This window comes from Myxocyprinus asiaticus, chromosome 27 (assembly GCF_019703515.2).
Source record: "Myxocyprinus asiaticus isolate MX2 ecotype Aquarium Trade chromosome 27, UBuf_Myxa_2, whole genome shotgun sequence".
Classification (NCBI taxonomy): Eukaryota; Metazoa; Chordata; class Actinopteri; order Cypriniformes; family Catostomidae; genus Myxocyprinus; species Myxocyprinus asiaticus.
Genome location: NC_059370.1, coordinates 795,025 through 818,473, shown reverse-complemented (window position 1 = coordinate 818,473; position 23,449 = coordinate 795,025). Strand labels below are relative to the sequence as shown.

At 39.9% G+C, this 23,449-nt stretch overlaps 2 protein-coding genes across 2 annotated transcripts in view; both read left to right on the top strand.

The window, feature by feature from the left end:
• Window positions 1-23,449, top strand: part of LOC127418180 (uncharacterized) — a 446,156-nt gene that overhangs the window by 222,424 nt on the left and 200,283 nt on the right. The window lies entirely within an intron of this gene.
• Window positions 1,946-23,259, top strand: LOC127418183 (ectodysplasin-A-like). Its single transcript, XM_051658636.1, has 6 exons — window positions 1,946-2,052; window positions 2,511-2,687; window positions 2,765-2,799; window positions 3,853-3,904; window positions 19,374-19,495; window positions 22,980-23,259. Exons 4-6 carry the CDS (start codon window positions 3,859-3,861, stop codon window positions 23,223-23,225), a joined length of 414 nt encoding a protein of 137 aa, XP_051514596.1. The 5' UTR covers window positions 1,946-2,052; window positions 2,511-2,687; window positions 2,765-2,799; window positions 3,853-3,858; the 3' UTR covers window positions 23,226-23,259.

The window sequence follows — 23,449 nt, the reverse complement described above, 5'->3', positions numbered from 1 at the left end:
TTTTCAAAGAGTGGTGCCCCGAGAATAGAATTTAATGAGTTAAATTCTATTTAATTATTATTTAATTATTTAATTGTTATTTAATTATTCCATAATTAATAACAGTTAATTATTGATTATTTCTGATAGTAAAACTGATTTAAACAACCAGTAGCACCTACATAATACCACAGCGGGCCGGAAGTGATCGTTTTTAGTAAAAAAAAAGTTTTAAATATTGATCTATTTCTTACACCTAGCATTTCATTATAAGACATTAATTTATCCACTGGAGTTGTATGGATTATTTTTATGATGATTATATGTACTTTTTGGAGCTTCAAAGTTCTGGTCACCATTCACTTGCATTACATGGACCTACAGAGCTGAAATATTCTCATTTGTGAATCAAAATCTTCATTTGTGTTCTGCAGAGGAAAGAAAGTCATACATACAGTATCTGGGATGGCATGAGGGTGAATAAATGATGAGAGAATTTTCAGTTTTGGGTGAACTATCCCTTTAAGCACATCTCTATGCATTACATTATAAGTGCAAAGTGAATGGACATGACCATGAAGTTTTGATATTTTCATGCAAGTATAGCGCTATGCGCTAAGTCTAGGTGCAAGTGGGTTTGGCGAAATTGCGAGTGCTAAGCACTAATGGGCTGGGTCAAGTGCAATTTAATTCAGAGGTTCTTTTCCAATTATTGCACCGTTTGCGTCCTAACCCTACATTTTTCAAAATAGCAAATTGCGCCACCACTTCATAGCTTATTTGCTATTGACCAGATTCTCCAACGACAAAGATTATGTATTAGTTTCACGTTTATTCTGACACCTCCAATTCAGTTAAACTCTTACAAATCTGTTTTTCTAACAGTAAAATTGTGTAATAATATAATCTTATATATTATGGTCATTCATGAAAACAATTAAAATGATGAAACAATACTGACTCCTAGGCAGTTCTCTGACTTAACGTAACCTATTCAAATGAATAGTGTTTCTGGTTATTACATGTAAAATAAAAATGTCTGTCTGTCTGACAAATATGACATGTAATGTGATCACAACTGACCCTTCGCTAAGCTCCAACCCCCCCCCCCCCCCCCCCCCCCCGCAGAACTCCCCGTTGGAATTAATGGGAGATTGCCGTAAACGAAGCGGTTTTTGGCAAAATATTCTCATAAATGGAATGGAAAATATTTTTCCTTGGGCTGGTATGAAGAGTGACATAATTATGCATATTTATCTTAAGGTTTTTGTAAAAGAAATTGTTAAATGACACAGTAATTTGATTAAAAACTGCAGACTGAATCAGAATCAAAGGCAAACGATTATTACCGTCACTTAAAAAGAGAAAAACTTTCTTTAATAGCAATTACACATCTAATAACATTAGCGTAAGTGAACAGAGCTGTTTATAATATCTTATAACACACTCATTTTGATGCTGTGAACTGTTTATTTACTATCGCTTTTACTATGAATTTACTATTATTAGCTTTAATTTATCTTGGAGTAAATGTAGGTGTCGTTGTAGATGTTAGAAGTTCATTTGGGAATGAGGACTGACACAGTTTAATCCATAACATGCTCTTCTTTAGATTTATTTAAAGATTATTTATTAAAAGTAAAAAAAAACAAAAAAACACTGCGGGTATCCTCCCTGGGTAACACGTGTCACTATTACAAATGACCCGGTAACAACGTATTTTACATTTTTGGGATTATTTTGATAAAATCCTGCTTAAAAGTACTCAAACAGACATTACTCCTGTAGGCTTTCATTGTAAAATAGCAAACGCGTGTCAGAGTAATGGCGGCCCGACAACAGTTGCTAAAACAGGACTGGTCAGAAGCGCTTTTAAGGCAGGGCTTAGCAAAGGGTCAATTACATACTACGGGAAGCTCAAAGTGTCCATCTTGACAGCTCTCTTTTTAACTCTTCCTCAAACTGCAGTCACACTGGCACCACAAGAACGCGCACATTTCAAACTCTTCAACAGCAGCTATCCTGAGCTGTGACGTCAAAGGCAGCAGACAGGGGGAAATACATTTTATTGTTGTAAGGGCATTTGTAAAACATCTGCTTTAATATGACATATTTGAAATGTTTATGTTTAAAGTTTAATATGAAAGCTCGCAATTTAATTGGCTGTTGATGCAGGTGAGCACAGTTTTAAATTGAAAAAGTTACAGATTTATCATACCGTCTGTGACTACTTAAACTGAGTTGGAATGTAGTATGCATACTAGAAGAGAATCGATGACAGGCATGAGTTGTCTTTTTGTCACAGATTTAAACACAAAATGGTTACAAACAGAAGTTTTCCATCATTTACATTGACAGATAATTCCAGGTACAGGTTTTCATTTTGACAGAATTAAAAAAAAAAAAAAAGATGATTTGAATCCAGTGCGTCTATGTACATTTGTTTAACCATCTTTGGGGGCAGGGATATGTGAAAGTTATTATTTATGCAAGTCTGTTGGTGGTCAATTTCCTCTGTCCACACCTCTAAGGTGGGAAAAGATCGCCTGGTGCACCTGGACCTCCAGGGCCTCCCGGACCACCAGGGCCACAGGGGCCTCCTGGTTATCCAGGCATCCCCGGGATCCCTGGCAGCAATGTTTTTGGGCCTGTGGGCCCACCCGGACCCCCAGGGCCCAAAGGACTTCCTGGACCCCAGGGTCCAGCAGGTATAAGAACAAATATATATATGATAAAAAAAATAAAAATCTGGTTATCTCGTTAATAAAAATATACTTCTTTGCAGGAGCTGTTGATAAAATCAAAACAAGAGAGTTCCAGGTGAGTGTTATTTGTGTTGTTTGTTAAGGAATTACTGTTGTTCATACTTGTGTTTAGGTGTTTGTTTCAATCACTAACTTTAAGTATTGAACTTCTGCATGAAACTCATGGAATGATTTCTAAAATATTGTGGATTGTTGATGAGAGGTGTTCCCATCCATGAGGAGAAACTGGGTTTCTGTCCTTGTGTTTTTATGCAAATTTTGGAATATTGCATAAACAATGCTGGTTAGAAACACAGAGATGCAAATAAAAAATGTATATGCTTGCTTGAGGTGGATATTATTATTATTATATATATATTTGATTTATTTTTTTGTAAGAAGACATGCATATAAACTGCAAAGGAAACACATTTCCCAAATAAATTCTTAGATGCGCATCAACTTGATAAGTCATGTTATTGAATTCACTCATAACTGGACTAATATGATCACTTAGTATCTAAAACATTGTTCTGGTCATTCTGAAATGCCTGTAATAACTACTATTACTACAGTATAGTCTCTGTTTGAGGAAACGCTGTCTCAGACAATTCTGATCTGACTGGCTGGTTTGGTGGACCTTCCGTAAATAGAAACACGTTGATATAACGAGTGTTATTGAGGACGAAATAATCACTGGATTTGCCCAAGTTTGTTGAAATTGCTTCATCTGAACAAGCAAGTAAATTAGATATACACAATCAGAAATGCATATTCTGCTTTGTTTCCCTGGAAATGAACATTGGATGTTTATGTAACATTTTGATTTCTCACATCAATTAAATGCTGATGGAAACCCAGCTATAGTGACTTGGTGGTGTGCCCTTTTGTCTGGGTTAGTAAGCAACCACCTACAGTAGCAATGCCCTAGTAACCACTGAGAACTCCCTAGCAAGTGCATAGCAGCATGACAACAACCACTGGGAACTTCTTAGCAACCGCATAACAACGCCCTGGAGTTTTATGGGCATCACTCACATTTTCTTCTGAATATGTACAAATCTTGTTGTGTTTGAGCATATGATGATGAACATTTCACGTTTAAAGCTCTGAGCTGTTTGTATTGCAGCCGGCTATGGTGCACCTGCAAGGCCAAGAAACCACAATACAAGTGAGGGAAGGTAAGTATCTAACACAGTTTAGTCTATTTATTGCTACATTCACACAGCAGTAAAATACCCTTGTCAGTCCTGTTTGAAGAAATGCGTTCAGTTATCATGTCAGCAGACGTTGATAAGGCTGTTTGTACAGTCATCCGCCACTAGAGTGTGCTTGCATGCTGCAAGTCACGTCTTGTCCGCAACACAGAATAAAACCACACAGACTTCTTCATCTCACCATCACCAGAGGAGCAGTACTGTGTTTACACAGCAATTTATGATTTGGCTTCATTTCAAACAAAAAAATAAGCCAAAAGGTCCAAAATATCTCACAAACTTTTAATGAATGCTAATATGTATATTACTAACATATTTCATTAACAGTAATTAAACAATTCACAAATTTGTTCGAAACACAGCCTAAATGAATTAAAATACACTGAACTAAGAATATTTTAAGAGGAAAATGCCAATACTTGCATTTCTTAAGTGCATTCAATTTAAGGAATATTCCTGGTTCACAGCATTTGTGGCATAATATTGATTACAACAAAAATTAATTCAACTCGTCCCTCCTTTTCTTTAAAAAAAGCACAAATCTGTGTTCCAGTGAGCCACTTACAATGGAATTCAATGAGGTCAATCTGTAAACATTAAAATACTCACTGTTTCAAAAGTATAGACACAAGACATAAACAATATGTGTGTTAACATGATTTTACTGTGATAAAATCACTTACTAACTGCATCTGTGGAAAGTTATAGACAATTTTACAACTTCATTGCCATGACAATGTAACGTCAACAAACCCTTAAACCCTAAAATGACTGTAAGGATGATGATTGAAAAATTTTACAGCTCATGAATACATGAGTTTTAACAGAAGAATTAATGTAAGTGCTTTTATAAAATTATGAGTTTCACATTTCTGCCTTTAAACCCTCCAAAAATTTACCCCATTGACTTCCATTGTACAGTGGCATGCAAAAGTTTGGGCACCCCTGATCAAAATTTCTGTTGCTGTGAATAGCTAAGCGAGCAAAAGATGGCCTGATTTCCAAAATGCTTAAAGTTAAAGATGACACATTTCTTTAATATTTTAAGCAATTTTACTTTTTTATATTCATCTTTTACAGTTTCAAAATAACAAAAAATGAAAAGGGCCCGAAGCAAATGTTTGGGCACCCTGCATGGTCAGTACATAGTAACACCCCCTTGCAAGTATCACAGCTTGTAAAAGCTTTTTGTAGCCAGCTAAGAGTCTTTCAATTTTTGTTTGGGGGATTTTTGCCCATTCTTCCTCACAAAAGGCTTCTGATTCTGTGAGATTCTTGGGCCGTCTTGCATGCACTGCTCTTTTGAGGTCTATCCACAGATTTTTGATGATGTTTAGGTCGGGGGACTGTGAGGGTCATGGCAAAACCTTCAGCTTGCACCTCTTGAGGTAGTCCATTGTGGATTTTGAGGTGTGTTTAGGATCATTATCCTGTTGTAGAAGCAATCCTCTTTTCATCTTCAGCTTTTTTACAGATGGTGTGATGTTTGCTTCCAGAATTTGCTGGTATTTAATGTAATCCATTCTTTTCTCTACCAGTGAAATGTTCCCCTGTGCCACTGGCATCAACACAAGCCCAAAGCATGATCGATCCACCCCCGTGCTTAATAGTTGGAGAGGTGTTCTTTTCATGAAATTCTGCACCCTTTTTTCTCCAAGCATACCTTTGCTCTTTGCGGCCAAAAAGTTCTATTTTAACTTCATCGGTCCCCAGGACTTGTTTCCAAAATGCATCAGTCTTGTTTAGATGTTCATTTGCAAACTTCTGATGCTGAAATTTGTGGTGAGGATGTAGGAAAGGTTTTCTTCTCATGTCTCTTCCATGAAGGTCATATTTGTGCAGGTGTCACTGAACAGTAGAACAGTGTACCACTATTCCAGAGTCTGCTAAATCTTCCTTAAGGTCTTTTGCAGTCAAACAGGGGTTTTGATTTGCCTTTCTAGCAATCCTACGAGGAGTTCTTTCTGAAAGTTTTCTTGGTCTTCCAGACCTCAACTTGAACTCCACCGTTCCTGTTAACTGCCATTTCTTAATTATATTATGAACTGAGTAAACGGCTACCTGAAAACACTTTGCTATCTTCTTATAGCCTTCTCCTGCTTTGTGGGCATCAATTATTTTAATTTTCAGAGTGCTAGGCAGCTGCTTAGAGGAGCCCATGGCTGCTGATTGTTGGGACAAGATTTGAGGAGTCAGAGTATGTATAAAGCTTTGAAATTTGCATCACCTGGCCTTTCCAAATGATGACTGTGAACAAGCCATAGCCCTAACAAGCTAATTAAGGTCTGAGAGCTTAAAAAGAGAGAGCTCAAATCTCTTGGGGTGCCCTAACTTTTGCATGGTGCTCCTTTCATTTTTTTCACTCTAAAATTGTACAAAATAAAAATAATACACTAATCTTGCTTAAAATCTTGAAAAGAATGTTTCATCTTTAACTTTATGCCTTTTGGAGATCAATTCATCTTCTACTCACTTACCTATTCACAGCAACAGAAATTTTGACCAGGGGTGCCCAAACTTTTGCATGCCACTGTAAGTGTCTCACTGGAACACAGATTTTTGCTTTTTTTAAAAACTTTTTTAGGAGGGACGAGTTGAATGAATTTTTGTGGTAATCAACATTATGACACAAATGTTGTCGATTGAGCTTAACTTGTATTGAACCCGGAATATTCCTTTAAACTATATTCAATCGGTAGGCTATATGCTCTTATTATTCGGAGTCCTCCACATGCATTTTGCGGTATTAACGTTAACAATTAATTGATTGTTAATTTCCAAGACAAATGATTATGAAAATGTCTGAAAATTGACCTCCCTACTTTGCAGATGTTTCGTTGCAGTCAAACACTAATGTTAGGGCTGTCAAATTCTCTCAGTTTATTAAAACTTGATAGCAGTCCGATCACAGACACAAAATAGATGTGTAAATGCCTCTGGCTGTTCAGGCCAGATATAATATTTAAACTTTAATTCTCCCAAACATAAGTGTGTACAGCCCGTCAGAGATGAGTGTCTCTTTACTTCATGATGTGGATGTTGGACAGCCAGTGATTGTCAGTAACAGTAGTGAGCACCGTATTCTCCCACCAGAGAGGACTCCACACTCTCACACATCTCACTCTGTGATTAAAATGTAACACTGAATCTGTACATAACAGCTGACCAGGACAGTTTAAGAGTCACACAAGTAAATACAGTTGTCAATCCCAAACACTAACTATTTGAACAAAGCTATTCTGGTCAGGGAAAAAAATAAATAAATCCAATATATCTGAAAACAGCAATGACGATGCCACACCAAGCTAATATTCACTAAGCCAGTGCAAAGAGTTCAAAGAATACAGAAGTACAACTTAAAAGACTAGGCTGATTGAGGTTGACAACTGCTGTATGAACATAGTAGGGCTGCAACTAACGATTATTTTGACAATCGATTCATCTTCGATTATTTCTTTGATTAATCAATTAATCGGATAAAAACAAATTTCTTATATTTTATTAAAATATGATTTAAAAAAAAAAAATGATAAAGGGCATAAGGATTTGGTTCGATTTACAGTACTGAATTCACAATTCTTTACTCTACTCTTACAAAACTTTGAACAAAGCCGGAATCAAGAAAGGTTACATTTGAATTTATTATTATTATTATACTTTCTGAACATATGCAAAACAGTTCCTTTCCTTTTCTTGTAACAAAAAGTACACTGTAAAAAATGTCTATAATTTTAACGGTAAAAGACTGTAAAAATGCTACAGAAATAAAATGTTAATTGATTAACGAATATTAACAGTAAAATATACAGTAAAAATTTGTAATATGTTTTAAAAGACAATACAGTAGTTTTTACAATAAATTGTTGTAAAAATGACATTTTTTAGATGTAAAAAGTATGATTTTCCTGTATAATTAATGGTAAAAATTTACATTGTTTAACAAGAGAGTATGTGTACTTTTTACAGTAAATTATTGTTAAAATTACGGCAATAATCGGGCGTTCCCAGAATTCCCTGCGTGACCTATTACATTTCATTATATTTTATGGGAATAGTTATGTTTCTTCATATTTTTAATATCAGTTATGTACTTCGGGGTGTTCTGTGTTATATTTGATTTAATGTTTATTGCATAATTTTAATTTCACATGTGCTAGCCTGATGGTGTTTATTGTTTGTGTCTCTACATGTTTGTTGGTCATTGCTCCAGGAAGGGTCACTATTGATAAACTTCATGTCATCATTGTCAGCATCCTACCTCCTGTAGTTTGTCTCCATGCCTCTAGAGGTCCCTTGTGTTCTCCTCTACCTTAGTTCTTCCTCGTGTGGCCTTGTTAGCGTTATCCAGCTCACCTGTGCCTTGTTTCCCCCAGTGTATTTAAGTTGTGTTTTTTTCCCTTGGTTCCTCACTCGGTTTCTGAGTCTCTGCCCTGTGTTTCCTGCCTTGTCTCGCTAAAGCCTCTCTAGCTACCCCAAGTAAGATATCCTGAGTTCCTTTCACTGATTGTAATTGTTCACTGGCTTTGTTTTCTCCCCTCGTGGAGTTTTATTTTCTCCTTTGGTTTTGCCCATTGTTTTTTTTTTTTGTTTATGTGGTTAACAAATCTTTTGTTGATTCACCACTCCTGTGGCTCAGTGGTAGATCTCTCAACCACCACGCCAGTGACCTGGGTTCTAGCCCAGCTCATGACAACCAAGACAGCAACATGGACCCAAAAACACTCACCTGTTAGCAGTGATTGCCCAACATGAGTCATCTTTCCAGCACCATGAAGCTGTTCTCAGCCACCAGGAGGACCTAATGACCAAACACTCTCAACTCCTGGCTGATGTGATGGGTTCCCTCTGCCACCTCTTTGAACAGCTCCCAGGTGCTTTGCCTCCCTCTGCTTCACCCCTGAGTGGCAACAGGCCTACTTCAGTTGCAGAGCCTCAATTACCACCTCCCAAGCCCTTTGCTGGGGATCCTAGTTCCTGCCAGGGTTTCCTCACCCAATGCTCTTTGAGCTCCAGCCCTCAAGTTTTCCTACAGACCGCTCCAAGATTGCTTACATAATTACCCTTCTCTCAGACAAGGCACTCTCCTGGGCCTCTGCGGTGTGGCAATCCCAGGATGCCTGTTGTGCATCCTACGCGGCCTTTGAAGAAGAGTTCAAGTGAGTGTTTGACCATCCAGTCAGTGGTCAGGAAGCTTCCAAGCGTCTGCTTACTCTCAATCAAGGCTCCCACAGCACCGCAGATTTCGCCATCAAGTTTCGGACCATTACGGCAGGAAGTGGATGGAACAATGAGGCATTGATGGTCTGCTTTCAAGGAGGGCTGTCCGAGCCCCTTCAAGATGAGTTAGCCACCCGAGAACCAGCTGCTGATCACGAGTCCCTCATTGCGATGGCCATCCGCCTGGACAATCGCCCGAGAGAGCGGAGGGTGGCTCGCCGCAAGGCGTCTCAGTCCCAAGTTCCTGTGAGCAGATCTGTTTCCCCAGTCCATATTCCTGCGCTCAGGGCTTCCCCGGCTCCTGAACAGCCCCATGATTCCCCGGAGGACATGCAGTTGAGTCATTCCAGGCTCTCTCCCAACGAGAGGGAACGTCGTATGAGGGAGCGACGTTGCCTCTACTGCGGTGCTTCTGGCCACTTTCGCTCCACTTGTTCCGAGCTCTCGGGAAACGGTTATCCCCACCCAGCTACAGGAGGGCTGTGATGGGGAAAATTAGAGCTCCTCCTACTAATGCCGTTCTAGCTGTTCCAGCCACTCTGTCCTGGGAGGGCCACCAGCATCGGGTCCAGGCCATGATCGATTCTTGCGCCGCAGGTGACTTCCTGGATCTATCCTTGGCTAAGGAACTTAGGATCCCTACCCAACTTCTTCCTCATCCCCAGGCAGTTACGGCATTGGATGGTAGACCTCTGGAACCTGGCAGAGTAACAGAGGCCACTCAGTCCCTGCGACTTACCATCCATCAACACCAGCAAGAGGAGACTTTCTATCTTATTGACTCCCCCGAGTATCCTGTTATCCTGGGCCACCCCTGGCTGCGCAGACATAATCCCTGGATCGACTGGTTTGCTGGCACCATTCGGACCTGGGGTTCCACTTGCCATCTCACCTGCCTGAGTCCCTCAGCCCCTAGTTCTGAGTTTCAAGAGTCTGTCAACCTGTCTCGAGTCCCCAGTTCCTATCATCAGTTCAAGGCAGTGTTCAGCAAGTCCCAGGCTACCTTCTTACCACCTCACCGCCCCACGACTGTGCCATTGAGCTACTCCCCAGCTCCTGCCCTCCCAGGGGTCGGATCTTCTCCCTGTCGTCCCCCGAGTGCACAGCAATGGATACCTACATTAAGGAATCATTGGAAGCCGGCATCATCCATGCCTCTACTTCCCTGGCTGGGGCGGGCTTCTTCTTTGTGGGGAAGAAAGACGGGGGTCTTAGGCCATGTATTGATTACCGTGGCCCAAACAAGATCACGGTTCGGAATCAGTATCCCCTTCCTCTCATGGCCACTGCTTTCGAGCTACTACAAGGGGCTTCCATTTTTACTAAACTGGATCTATGCAACGCTTACCATCTCGTGCGGATCCGACAGGGGGACGAATGGAAGATGGCCTTCAACACCCCCACGGGCCACTATGAGTATCTGGTGATGCCGTTCGGGCTCACCAATGCCCCCACTGTGTTCCAAGCACTGAAAAATGACGTTCTCCGGGACATGCTTAACCAATTCGTCTTCGTATATCTTGATGATATCCTCATTTTCTCTGGGTCATTGGAGGAGCACAAGGGGCACGTCAGCAGAGTCCTCCAGAGACTCCTTGACAACCATCTCTACGTGAAGCCCGAGAAATGTGAGTTTCACGTAACCCAGGCTCAGTTTCTCGGGTTCATCATCACTCCTGGCCACGTGGAGATGGACCCTAAGAAGGTTGAAGCTGTCCTCAACTGGCCTATTCCCGCCACAGTTAAGGAGGTTCAACGTTTCATCGGCTTCGCAAACTTCTATAGGAGGTTCATTACGAGCTTCAGCTCCGTGGTGGCCCCCTTAACTGCGCTGACCAAGGGAGGAGGAATCAAGGTTTACTGGGGTCCGGAGGCAGCGGGGGCCCTTGAGGAGCTCAAGCGCTGCTTCACTTCCGCTCCCATTCTCTCGATCCCCGACCCAGAAAGACATTTCGTGGTGGAAGTGGACGCCTCAGAGGTGGGCGTCGGGGCAATCCTGTCACAAAGGGGTGAGGATGGGAAATTACACCCTTGTGCCTTCATGTCTCGTCGCCTGTCGGATGCCGAGCGCAACTACCACGTGGGGGATCGAGAGTTGCTTGCAGTTAAACTTGCCTTGGAGGAGTGGCGCCATTGGCTTGAGGGGGCTCAGCACCCTTTTCAGGTGCTCACGGACCACAAGAACCTGGAATATCTCCAGCAGGCTAAGCGGCTTAACCCTCGGCAGGCTCGATGGTCATTGTTTTTTTTAATCGATTTCAGTTTCTCCTGTCTTACAGACCCGGCACCAAGAATGTCAAGCCGGATGCCCTGTCCCGAGCCTACTCTCCCGAGACACAGGAGAAGCCTTTGGCATCGATTATTCCGAGGTTTAGGATTGTCGCACCCCTTCAGTGGGAACTGAAAAGGGTGGTGCGAGAAGCTCAAGCCCAAGAGCCAGACCCAGGAGGTGGTCTGGCAGGATGCCTGTACATCCCTCAATCTGCCCGGGCCTGGGTCTTGCAGTGGAGTCACGAGTCTCCCTTGATGTGCCGTCCAGGAAATGCTCGCACTCTTGACTTCCTCCAACGGCGGTTTTGGTGGCCGTCCATCAAGGAAGACGTAAAGGTCTATGTGGAGGCCTGCCCCGTGTGCAGCCAGGGAAAGTCTATACATCAGCGACCTCAGGGACTGCTCCATCCCTTACCCGTTCCCCGTAGGCCATGGTCGCACCTTTCTTTGGACTTTGTCACGGGACTCCCACCATCCCAGGGCAACACTGTCATCCTGGTGGTTGTGGACCGGTTCTCTAAGGCCGCACGGTTCATTCCCCTGCCCAAATTGCCTTTGGCCAAAGAGACAGCAGAGCTCCTCATGAACCATGTCTTCCGGGTGTTTGGAATCCCCCTGGATATTGTCTCCGACCAAGGGCTCCAGTTCTCGTCCCGGTTCTGGGGTGCCTTCTGCAAACTGGTTGGGGCCACAGCCAGCCTATCGTCTGGGTTCCATCCAGAGACTAATGGCCAGATAGAACGGATTAACCAGGATCTGGAGACCACTCTGCGGTGTATGGCGGCCAATAACCCCACCTCTTGGGCTACCTACATCATATGGGCAGAATATGCCCACAACACCCTCCTGTCCTCGGCCACTGGACTATCCCCCTTTGAATGCCAGTTCGGGTATACTCCCCCATTGTTCCCTGAGGAAGAGTCACAGGTTGGCGTTCCCTCGGCCCGGCATTTTGTCCAACGCTGTCGGCAGACCTGGAGGAAGGTTAGGCGTGCCCTTGTTCAGACCTCCCAGAGATACCAACGTCAGGCTAACTGCCGCCACCGGACGGCCCCTAATTTCCGAGTTGGTCAAAGAGTCTGGCTAGCCACCAAGAACCTTCCCCTCCGGGTCAAATCAAGGAAGCTTTCCCAGAAATACATTGGCCCTTTTTGCATAGCAAGGAAAGTTAACCCTGTTTCCTATCGTTTGTTTCTTCCCCGTTCACTTAGAATTAACCCTACATTTCATGTCTCATTGCTAAAACCTGTTTTGTCTTCTCCATTTGCCCCCCCACGCAGACCCCCTCCACCTCCTAGGATCATTGATGGCCAGCCAGCCTACACAGTCCACCGGATACTGGACTTCCAGAGGGTCCAGAACTCACTGCAGTATCTGGTGGACTGGGAGGGTTATGGGCCGGAGGAGCGCACCTGGGTTCCAGCCAAAGACATCCTGGACCCAAGTTTGATCTGGGAGTTTCGCACCCAGAGGCCGGGAGGTTCTGGAAGGAACGTCAGGAGCCGTTCCTAGAGGAGGGGGTCCTGTCAGCATCCTACCTCCTGTAGTTTGTCTCCATGCCTCTAGAGGTCCCCTGTGTTCTCCTCTACCTTAGTTCTTCCTCGTGTGGCCTTGTTAGCGTTATCCAGCTCACCTGTGCCTTGTTTCCCCCAGTGTATTTAAGTTGTGTTTTTTTCCCTTGGTTCCTCACTCGGTTTCTGAGTCTCTGCCCTGTGTTTCCTGCCTTGTCTCGCTAAAGCCTCTCTAGCTACCCCAAGTAAGATATCCTGAGTTCCTTTCACTGATTGTAATTGTTCACTGGCTTTGTTTTCTCCCCTCGTGGAGTTTTATTTTCTCCTTTGGTTTTGCCCATTGTTTTTTTTTTTTTTTTTTTTTTTTTGTTTATGTGGTTTATACCTTGGTCCGAGAAGAACTTTTGTTGATTCATTTTTGCAAGGACATTTTTTTAATAAATCTACATCTCCTGGAGTACTGCCTTTAGTATTTCATTTGGGTTCAACATTACCACTCCCATGGCTCAGTGGTAGATCTCTCAACCACCACACCAGTGACCTGGGTTCTAGTCCAGCTCGTGACAATTATGTGCCCTTTTGTAATTACTGTGGTGATTAGCAATACATTATGAATTAAAAAGCAGATTTTTACAGTTTCAGAAGGTTAATATCAAGTTTATGATTTTTTTTACTGTAAATTTAACAGAATTGTTATTTATTTTTTACATTGCCATCGTGGTCATGTAAATTACAACAGTTTTAAATGTACAGGTTGTTCTGTAAAGTTGTTTACATTTTTACTGTATTTTTTATGTAATTATTCTGGCAATCACAGCTGCCAGTTTATTTTTTTTATTTTTTATTTAAACAACAGGATTTTTTTACAGTGTACTGTTCATTAAAGAGTAAAATGATCTATAGGGTATGGAGTGGGTCAATAAATTAGCCCAGCAGAAGGCAATGGTGACACCAGAATAGAAATATTAATAATTCTGCCCAGCTAAAAAATTCATAAATATGCTAGATACATATGCTTGTACACAGTCACTGATTACATACATGTTAACTATTTTAAATTAATATTGTATGTTTTAAAATATTAGTCACTGATTACATGTTTCTAAAATATTCTTTTAAAAAATACCTGTATGCAGTAAAATAATGTTTGCCATAGTATAAATTTACTAGTGAAATCAGACATTACAGTGGCATTATCAGAAGGACTTTAAAATATCGGGACCATTAGCATTATTAAGCATTATATTCAGTATTATATACAGTTTAATATAGTACAATCATCTAAACCCTGTGGAGATTTACTCTTGCGCTGCAAAGACTCATCCTGGTGCTCACTGTATTATATGCGCTTACATGAAGAGGAGAAACCAAAACACTTTAAAAACATGAAAAGCTGCACAATTGATTACATTGAAACTGAAATCGCGGTATGATGTTGGACAGTTTAATTAAAAATACTGCACACTCTTTCTGCATTGCGATCGGTTTGATTGACGTGGATGCGCGCGATCGCTTGTTCATTATAGTTTAATGGAGACTCGCTTGTGATAAAAACAAAAAGTTTTGCAAAATATATCGGCTGATTTTGAATTCATAACATGTATACATTATAAAACATAGAAAATAGCAGTAAAATGTAAGTTTTGCGCTGGAGAGAAACTCTTGCGCATCAAACAGTACAAGGATTCTGTCAATGCACCTGAAGCAGCAATTACTGTATGTTTATTATGATCTTCTTTGAATTGTTTATAAAGTGCTCTCATGCGCTGGACAACTTGGGTCGTGTTTTTTCTGCTTCTACTTGTCTCCGCTATTTTTCAAACGAGTTTCATCATGCAACACATTTTTCACCAGACTCTAAAATGACGTCACTGATGGGGCTTCTCCGTGCTAACCGTAAATATCCAACTAATCGATAATGAAATCCATTGTCGATGATTTCCGTTATCGATAATTTCGATTTTAGCGATTAGTTGTTGCAGCCCTAGAACATAGCCAAAGATACATACCAATTGGGAGTCACCTGCCTGCTGAGATACCCTACAGTTAGCATGCTAACCGATTAGCATGCTAAAGTCGCATACTCTTCAATGAGATTATGGGCATTGTAGACATCTTCACTGACTATATGCAGAACTATTCAATTCCATTCAAAGAGAACCATGTCCTATAGAGTTCAGCTCCAACCCTAATCAAGCCCTAATCCTGAACCAGTTGATGGAGTTTTTCAGGATTATCTGAAAATTACAGGCAGGCATGGAAGAGCAGGGTTGGAAGTAAGATTTGTAGGACGTGGGCCTCCAAGAATGGAATCAAATAGTCATAATTCAGTAGCCTAACTTTCATGAAAATCAAAAATAAAGCAAATACCTTTGTGAATCTTGGTCCATATGCAGCCCAGCAGAACTGGCTATTATAGTCAGTCAAGTACAACAGATTACATTTTCAACTCACCCCAAACAGGATTCGAAATCTTAACCTTTGGGATTCAAGCCCAATGCTTTACACACTACACCAGTCAGCTGACAGTGTTAGAGGATGCCAAAGAGACATACCAAGTTAACTTAGCACACCAATTATTCACATTATGCACCAGAGAAACTAGCACGCAGCTATCTTGAAAATGGTGTCTTTGAACTTCCGGTCCAGCAATTGCTAGATGGATCTCATGGTGTCAATATCAAGCTTTATTAGCTAGCGAAGTGGATTTACAGGTTGTAGAGTTGGCAAAAGTTATCATGAGTATTTTAAAGTATTCAGGGGATGTCATAAGAACTGGAAGCAGACGGGAACATTTTAAAATAAATAATTAATAAATCCACAATATCTTACCTTCACGCTGTGGACAATCTGGTATGCATCTGTGCTCATGAAAGTCCAAAAGACAACACAAAGTCATTAAAAATATGTAAGACACCTCTGGCCATCTTCTTATGTCATTCAATCATCATGTTATAGTTAATGTGAGCAGATTTTATGAGTGTTAACCCGAGACTGGGGAAGGAGTGCCACTATATTCATACACACACACACATACACACAAGTATACACGTAAAAGTGTACGTTTTATTTTATATTCCGTTTACAACCATTTTAATTTAAGATTTTCAAAAATGTGGGGTGACAAATACATTTTAAATAGTACAATACTTTCCTTTAATGTCATGAACTTGCATGTGAAATAATATGCACTTCCACAGTTTAAAATGTTATGTAACTACACATTTTAACACATTTTGAAACCTAAAAATTAAGCAGAATTACCCGTATAACAATTAAACGCTTGTATCATGATAAAGTGCAGTGTCATAGCTGTCTGAATGTGATCTGCCAGGTCCAATTTACCTCCATTAGTGTCGAAAAACGAACATTTAAAAGTGCGTTTTCATGCACGTTCTTACACCAACGCATGTGGTCATGTAGGTAAATGCAATAAACCTCTGTTCCTTTATCGGTGTTAAGGCCATAAATGGCTTATGAATAACCTGATTGCCATAGGTAGATTTTTGCCCATTACGCCGATTTCGCTTGCCATGTAAACACCTCACTAGCATTTTTATGTAGTGGAGGGATGGTGCAGACTCACTCCATCAGCTATTCCTGAAAAATATGTTCTGTGCTCCCACCCGTAATACATTTTAATTGACTCTTCTCAGTAGTTTCAATTCAAACCAGAAGGTAAGAGACAAAACACGAAAGTGCAAAGCTCTGAATAAGGTTAATAATAGCTGAGAAAATGAATTTGATGTTGTAGCCAAAGGGTATCAAATACAAAAAACAAAGTGATAACTTTTGTCCGGTATGGTCTAAAGGTCATGTGAGCCAAATTAGTTGAGACAAAGTGTTTAAAAGACTGTTGGGCCTCATGTATTCAGATAGAAGCAAAGGCAGGCCTAACACAATCGTAAAAACATAACTCAAGCCCCCACCTTCTAAGTCGTAAATTTTACTGATAAAAATCGCGCCAAAATCAAACAAAGGGAGTCCAAAACAGACTACAGATCCATGAAGCCTTGCTCACTAAAGGATCGAGCTCTCAACTCCTATTGGATGAGGCACACAACAGAACGTCCCTCAAACATGACATCATCAGGAGTTGAAATAATTCTGAAGTGCTTCCAGAATTCGCTTCCAGCGACTTTGTTCACCGAATATAGACGTAGTTTTTTTGCTACTCTCCGGTGCAACCTCGTGGCACAAGGAAGTAATGTCCGACTTGAAACTGTAGCCATACAATCTCCATCTCGCTGGATGAGTTGAGATTACTCTGTGTTCAACCAAACACTCTAACGGATCCGAAGGAGACCGCCGAGCAATTCGCATCTTCATCCGTTTGCCTACAGAAGTGAAGAGATTAAAGATTTCTCTTCCATCTTCAATCAAGTCGACATTTCTGAGTTCTCCGCCAGCCCGCCGAGAATCAACAGCCGTACCGCCTGCCGACAATCAACAGCCGTACTGGCCACCGACAGAGCGAGGAAACGGCCTCCCGTCATCACCCGAGCCTCAAGGAACCGGGTCAGAGTTAAAGGACGGAGGAAAACACATTCTACCTGTGTCCTCATGCGATTCAAGTAAGAGGTTTACGTCTGGGCAGAGATAGAATATTATAGTGTGTTATTCTTGTGTTTCAAGGTTTTTGCTTGTACAGTGTACGGACCGCCATGTCCGCTCATTATTAATACTCAGGGTAATAATTATCACAAATTTGTTTTGCTGTATTGTGGTCCAACCAAATTGGATTGTGCAATTTCACCATTCGTCTCTGAGTGATGAACACAGCTGCTTTCTCTCCCGCTATCGCGAAATCGGCTTTAGGGCTGTCACTTAATCATCTCTCTCTCTCTCTCTCTCTCTCTCTTACTAATCACACACACACACACACTGTCACACACACACACCTTATGTGTTATAGGATTATTTTGATTTCCATATCTAATCATATCACTGTTTAGTTTGTAGTTGTAAGTCGGAAGTTTATTGACTGCATTGTATTAATTATTAATTGATATTACTGCATAAATAAACTTTGTTTATATTACAAAGAGAAGTGTTTTGGTTTGTTTTGCATACGCCTGTGTCATGCTGACGGGATGTCAGTGCTCGGATTCAAACCTTCATTCATTGTTTTTTTTTCCCGAAAATCGATATTCTTTGGATGTCTATTTTCCTAAGAAAACAATCTAATATTGAGACTGTTTTAATATTCGGTTATTAGTCCCTGATTTCAGGGTGGTGCCCCGTCAATGTTAATTCTTATTAATATTCTATTGATTTTTGATAATTGATAATTATCTTTGATGATTGTTGAATTTGAATGATCAATAAGCTAGTGTTAATTTTAATTAATGTTTCATCGATGTTAACAATTAACGATTATCTTTGATAATTGTTGATTTAAAGGATTTAAAAAGCTAACATTGATTCTCATCAATGTTCTATTGATTTTAATAATTAATAACTATCTTTGATAATTATTAATTATTGCTAATAACCAAACTTGCTCCTAAACGTAGCGCAATACATTTGATATGAGGTTTTAATGAGTTAGATTCAATTGATTCATTTAAATATTAATTAATAACTACAGAAATAATTATTAATTATTTCTGATAGTAACTTTGATCTAAACAACCAGTAAAATCCTACAAGACACAATTATCAATGATAAAAATCATGAAAAAATGCACGATTAAAAAAATTATAATAATAATACAATTTAAAGTTATGAGCAAAAATGTACATTCTTGGGATTTTTTTGACCAGAAGGTGGGTGAGATGATGGTTGCAATTAGGCCTATGCACACCAAGTTCTGTTTCAGTTGGGCAAAGCGTGGCTGAGATGTGGTCTGACTTTGAGATTTTAGTTGACTTCGCCAAATTCATGACGATGTAATTTGATTGTTTGTGGAAATTAAAAGTCCATCTAATAACTTTTGTGCAGCTCATTCTAAAAATAAACTGAGACAAATATAGGAAAAACTGGACAATATTTGTAGGTATAGCGAAAAAACTGTTAATGATATATTTTATAATATTGTGCGATCGATACAATGTAAATCAAAAACACCAGTTTCACTCAACTCAGCATTAGGAGTGAAACCTGAAGAAAAAATATATTATTATTCTAGGCAAAAGGGTTCAGAAGTTACAAGCAAAAGAAAGGTCAAACTTTGGACTGTTGGTTGCACTCGAGAGTTGGTCAGAAGACTTTTGAGGACCACCCCAATAACTGTGCCAAATTTCACAAGTTTTAAGGGCTACCATAGATTTCAATGACAGAGGAGGTATAATAATAATAATATTTTCAGCACCAGAATGACTGGTTACTTCAAAATAGTCTGAAAATCTTCCAAAGACTTTAGCAATTGTACAAATCTTTGTTGGGTGACGATACTGAGTGATTGCCATTTTCTCCTACTGAGATCTTTCAGAGGGTGTGTTGAGAAACTGGAAGATGATCGCAGCGCACCACAAAGTGTTCAGGATGCACTCGCGCTCAGGAGAGCTGGAGGTGCTGCTGGACGGGATCTACTTCATCTATAGTCAGGTAGAAGTGAGTACGCTCCTGTATACACCTCTTTATTCAGGCCTCCACCATAACACTTGTCTCTGCAACAGCTCATTCATCATTTGAAGTCTGTTACAGGTGCACTCAGTAATTGTTAGTTTATGTTGAATTGAACCTTGTAGTGTAGAAGCGTTATGCAAACGTTACCTATGCCATTGTAGAAATTCACTGTTTGCAGTCAGCCATGATTAAATCATTCCGCAAGTAAAAGTGTCCGATGACCTGTGATTACTGAGATAAAGAAGAAAGTATTCAGCTGGTTATGTGATCTTAAAATGGTGGCCCAGCACCATAGTGAATAAAACTGCTTTTATGAGAACACTAGTATGAATGAACTCTCCATCTCATGTGGGTGTAAATCATTTAAAACACATGCTCATCAGAATTGTTCTACTTCTCACTTCGGAATTTGTAATTATGACCATGGCACTCACGTTCAAGTGTTTTGATGTCGGGGAGGAAGCATTGAGGATGCTGGGTTCATTCTTGGATATTTTTTGGGAAACTCTTATTTTGACACCGTAATACATGTTAGTCAGCTTGCTGAAATTAATGTCATTTTTTGATCAAATACATGCTGTTTTCTCTGTGTAAAAAAAATACAATATGTATAAATGGTTAATGATATACATAAATGTTTATATCGAAACAATAGGCACTAACAAGGCAGCTGCATTTAGAAAAATAAATATAACCATGCTGAAAGTTTGTCTCTTCCCTCGGAAACTCCGGTGTCAAAATGATCTCTGAGTTTCCCAGTCTAAATTACGACTTGAGAGGGCGTTCATGTGCAACTTCCAAGAAGGAAACTCATATTTATGATAGCACGTGAAGGCAGCATAATGAGGAAAATCACTGTTATGTTTATTATATTAACTCAATAAGTACTTTAAAATCAGTAAGAGTGTGTATTCTAGGGCTTTCATTTGATTTTAAAATGTAATTGCAACCATTACAAAAATCAAGAGTTCATGGCAAATTTGCCACAAATTCGCCACTGATTATTTTCAAATGCAAATGAGTTTTGTGGCAAACTGTCCATTGTTGCCAAAGGTTTGCTGCAGGTTCACCACTACCGGTAAAGATGGATATATATATATATATATATATATATATATATAATACTGACGGCCAGAAGTTGGGAATAATTTACCGATTTTGCTCTTATGGAAAGAAATTGGTACTTTAATTCACCAAAGTGGCATTCAACTGATCACAGTGTATAGTCAGGACATTAATAATGTGAAAAATTACTATTACAATTTGAAAAAATGTTCAGAACTTCTTAAACTACTTCAAAGGGTTCTCATCAAAAAATCCTCTACGTGCAGCAATGACAGCTTTGCAGATCCTTGGTATTCTAGCTGTCCGTTTGTCCAGATACTCAGGTGACATTTCACCCCACACTTCCTGTAGCACTTGCCATAGATGTGGCTGTCTTGTCGGGCAGTTCTCATGCACCTTACAGTCTAGCTGAGCCCACAAAAGCACAATGGGGTTAAGATCCATAACACTCTTTTCCAATTATCTGTTGTCCAATGTCTGTGTTTCTTTGCCCACTCTAACCTTTTCTTTTTGTTTTTCTGTTTCAAAAGTGGCTTTTTCTTTGCAATTCTTCCCATAAGGCCTGCACCCCTGAGTCTTCTCTTTACTGTTGAACATGAAACTGGTGTTGAGCAGGTAGAATTCAATGAAGCTGTCAGCTGAGGACATGTGATGCGTCTATTTCTCAAACTAGAGACTCTGATGTACTTATCCTCTTGTTTAGTTGTACATCTGGCCTTCCACATCTCTTTCTGTCCTTGTTAGAGCCAGTTGTCCTTTGTCTTTGTAGACTGTAGTGTACACCTATGTATGAAATCTTCAGTGTTTTGGCAATTTCAAGTATTGTATATCCTTCGTTCCTCAAAACAATGATTGACTGATGAGTTTCTAGAGAAAGCTGTTTCTTTTTTGCCATTTTTGACCTAATATTGACCTTAAGACATGCCAGTCTATTGCATACTGTGGCAACTCAAAAACAAACACAAAGACAATGTTAAGCTTCATTTAATGAACCAAATAGCTTTCAACTGTGTTTGATATAATGGCAAGTGATTTTCTAGCACCAAATTAGCAATTTTGTATGATTACTTAAGGATAAGGTGTTGGAGTGATGGCTGCTGGAAATGGGGCCTGTCTAGATTTGATCAAAAATTACTTTTTTTCAAATAGTGATGGTGCTGTTTTTTACATCAGTAGTGTCCTGACTATACTTTGTGATCAGTTGAATGCTACTTTGGTGAATTAATGTACCAATTTCTTTCCAAAAACAGCAAAATCTGTACATTATTCAAAATTTTTGTCCGCCAGTGTATATATGTGTGTGTGCAAATAAAGTATGTTGGAGTTGGGGAACATACTTTTAAAAGTGTACTTACGTTATTGATGCTTCTTGCTGAGAGCAGCTTTAAGAAGAATTGTCAGCACTGTATCAATTAAAAACTGGGTTATCACCAACAGAAAATGAACCAAATGAACAATTGTTTATTATCGTTTTATTTTTTAAACTTATTGTATCACTGTAATATAGTGGAGGTCAGATTCTGTTTCATTGGACTGTTGTAATGATGTAAACAGTATGTGACGTTGCCAAAGATAAACAAATAAAGTGATCCAGCACAATGTCATTCATGTGTTCTGTCTTTACGACTTGGTAGAACATTTAAGTAAATAATACAAGGGACACAGGGAGTGATATTGGAAAACCAAATTCAGTATTCAGCCTTTGCATCATCAATTAAGAATCTGGTCCTCCAATTCCAATTGAGACAGCCTAAATAGATAGAAGAACTGTGGCGAATTCTCCAATAAGCTTGGAACATCCTATCTGCCAACAACCAAGAAAAACTTGTGTCCAGGTGTACCTAGGAGTACTGGTGCTGTTTTAAAGACAAAGGTGGTCACACCGAATATTGATTTAGATTTGTTATGTTTACTGGACTTTGTATGATGTTAATTGATAAATGAAAACTATTTATGGCATTATTTCTGAAGACATCCTCACTATGCAAAATTTTTCACAAGTGTGATATGAATAGGCCTCCTGAAATTAATAATTGAACATGTATTTTTGTATTGTATTGATTGGCTCTATGTAGACAGGTAGAGCTTGACAAGTTCAAGTAGATTCTTAGTAGTATCCCTCATTTTGGCTTTATAATGTCATTTTGTAAATCTGATTTTTAAGTAGAGTATTTTTTAAAGGCATGAAAAATTTAACGTTTAGTGACTTGAGACTCGACTCGGACTCAGGCGTTAAAGACGACATACTTTACTCAGACTTCTCTTTCATCTCACATCGCTGATGTGTAAAATATAAACTGTATATTCATGTTAAACATGTTAAATTGACAGCCCTAGTATCTCCACAGGACATAGAAATAAAAAATATTGAATGTGATTTGTTGTGTTCTGTTCTGTCGATCAGATATACTACCTGAACTTTACGGATATCGCCAGCTACGAGGTTCTGGTGGACGGATCAGCGTTCTTGCGCTGCACATGCAGTATTGAGACCGGCCAGCGCAAATTCAACACATGCTACACGGCTGGAGTGATGGTGCTGCACGCGCATCAGCGCATCTCTGTTCGCATGGTTTACCAAGACACGCTGATAAGCATGAGCAATCACACCACATTCCTTGGCAGCGTGCGGTTAGGAGATGCACCCTGAACATCATTTCAACACCACATGTTACAGGGGAGACCGGGGGCTAGTTGTCACACTTTGTACTCCAGTGAATATTTCTCAGGGCTTGCTTTTGAAAGTCAGTTTACGAATAAGTACATACCTGGAAGTCTTCACTACAAAAAAGCTATTGAATGCTTTCATTGTTATTGTCCAGGAAAAAAGATACAGTTCAGTGAATGCATGTTAATAACGGGGCACGTTGTCAT

Coding starts and splice junctions, on each gene's coding strand:
- LOC127418183 (XM_051658636.1), top strand. CDS start 3,859: ATGGTGCACCTGCAAGGCCAAGAAACCACAATACAAGTGAGGGAAG. Junction 3,905..19,373: donor CACAATACAAGTGAGGGAAG/GTAAGTATCTAA, acceptor GAGATCTTTCAG/AGGGTGTGTTGAGAAACTGG. Junction 19,496..22,979: donor TCATCTATAGTCAGGTAGAA/GTGAGTACGCTC, acceptor TCTGTCGATCAG/ATATACTACCTGAACTTTAC.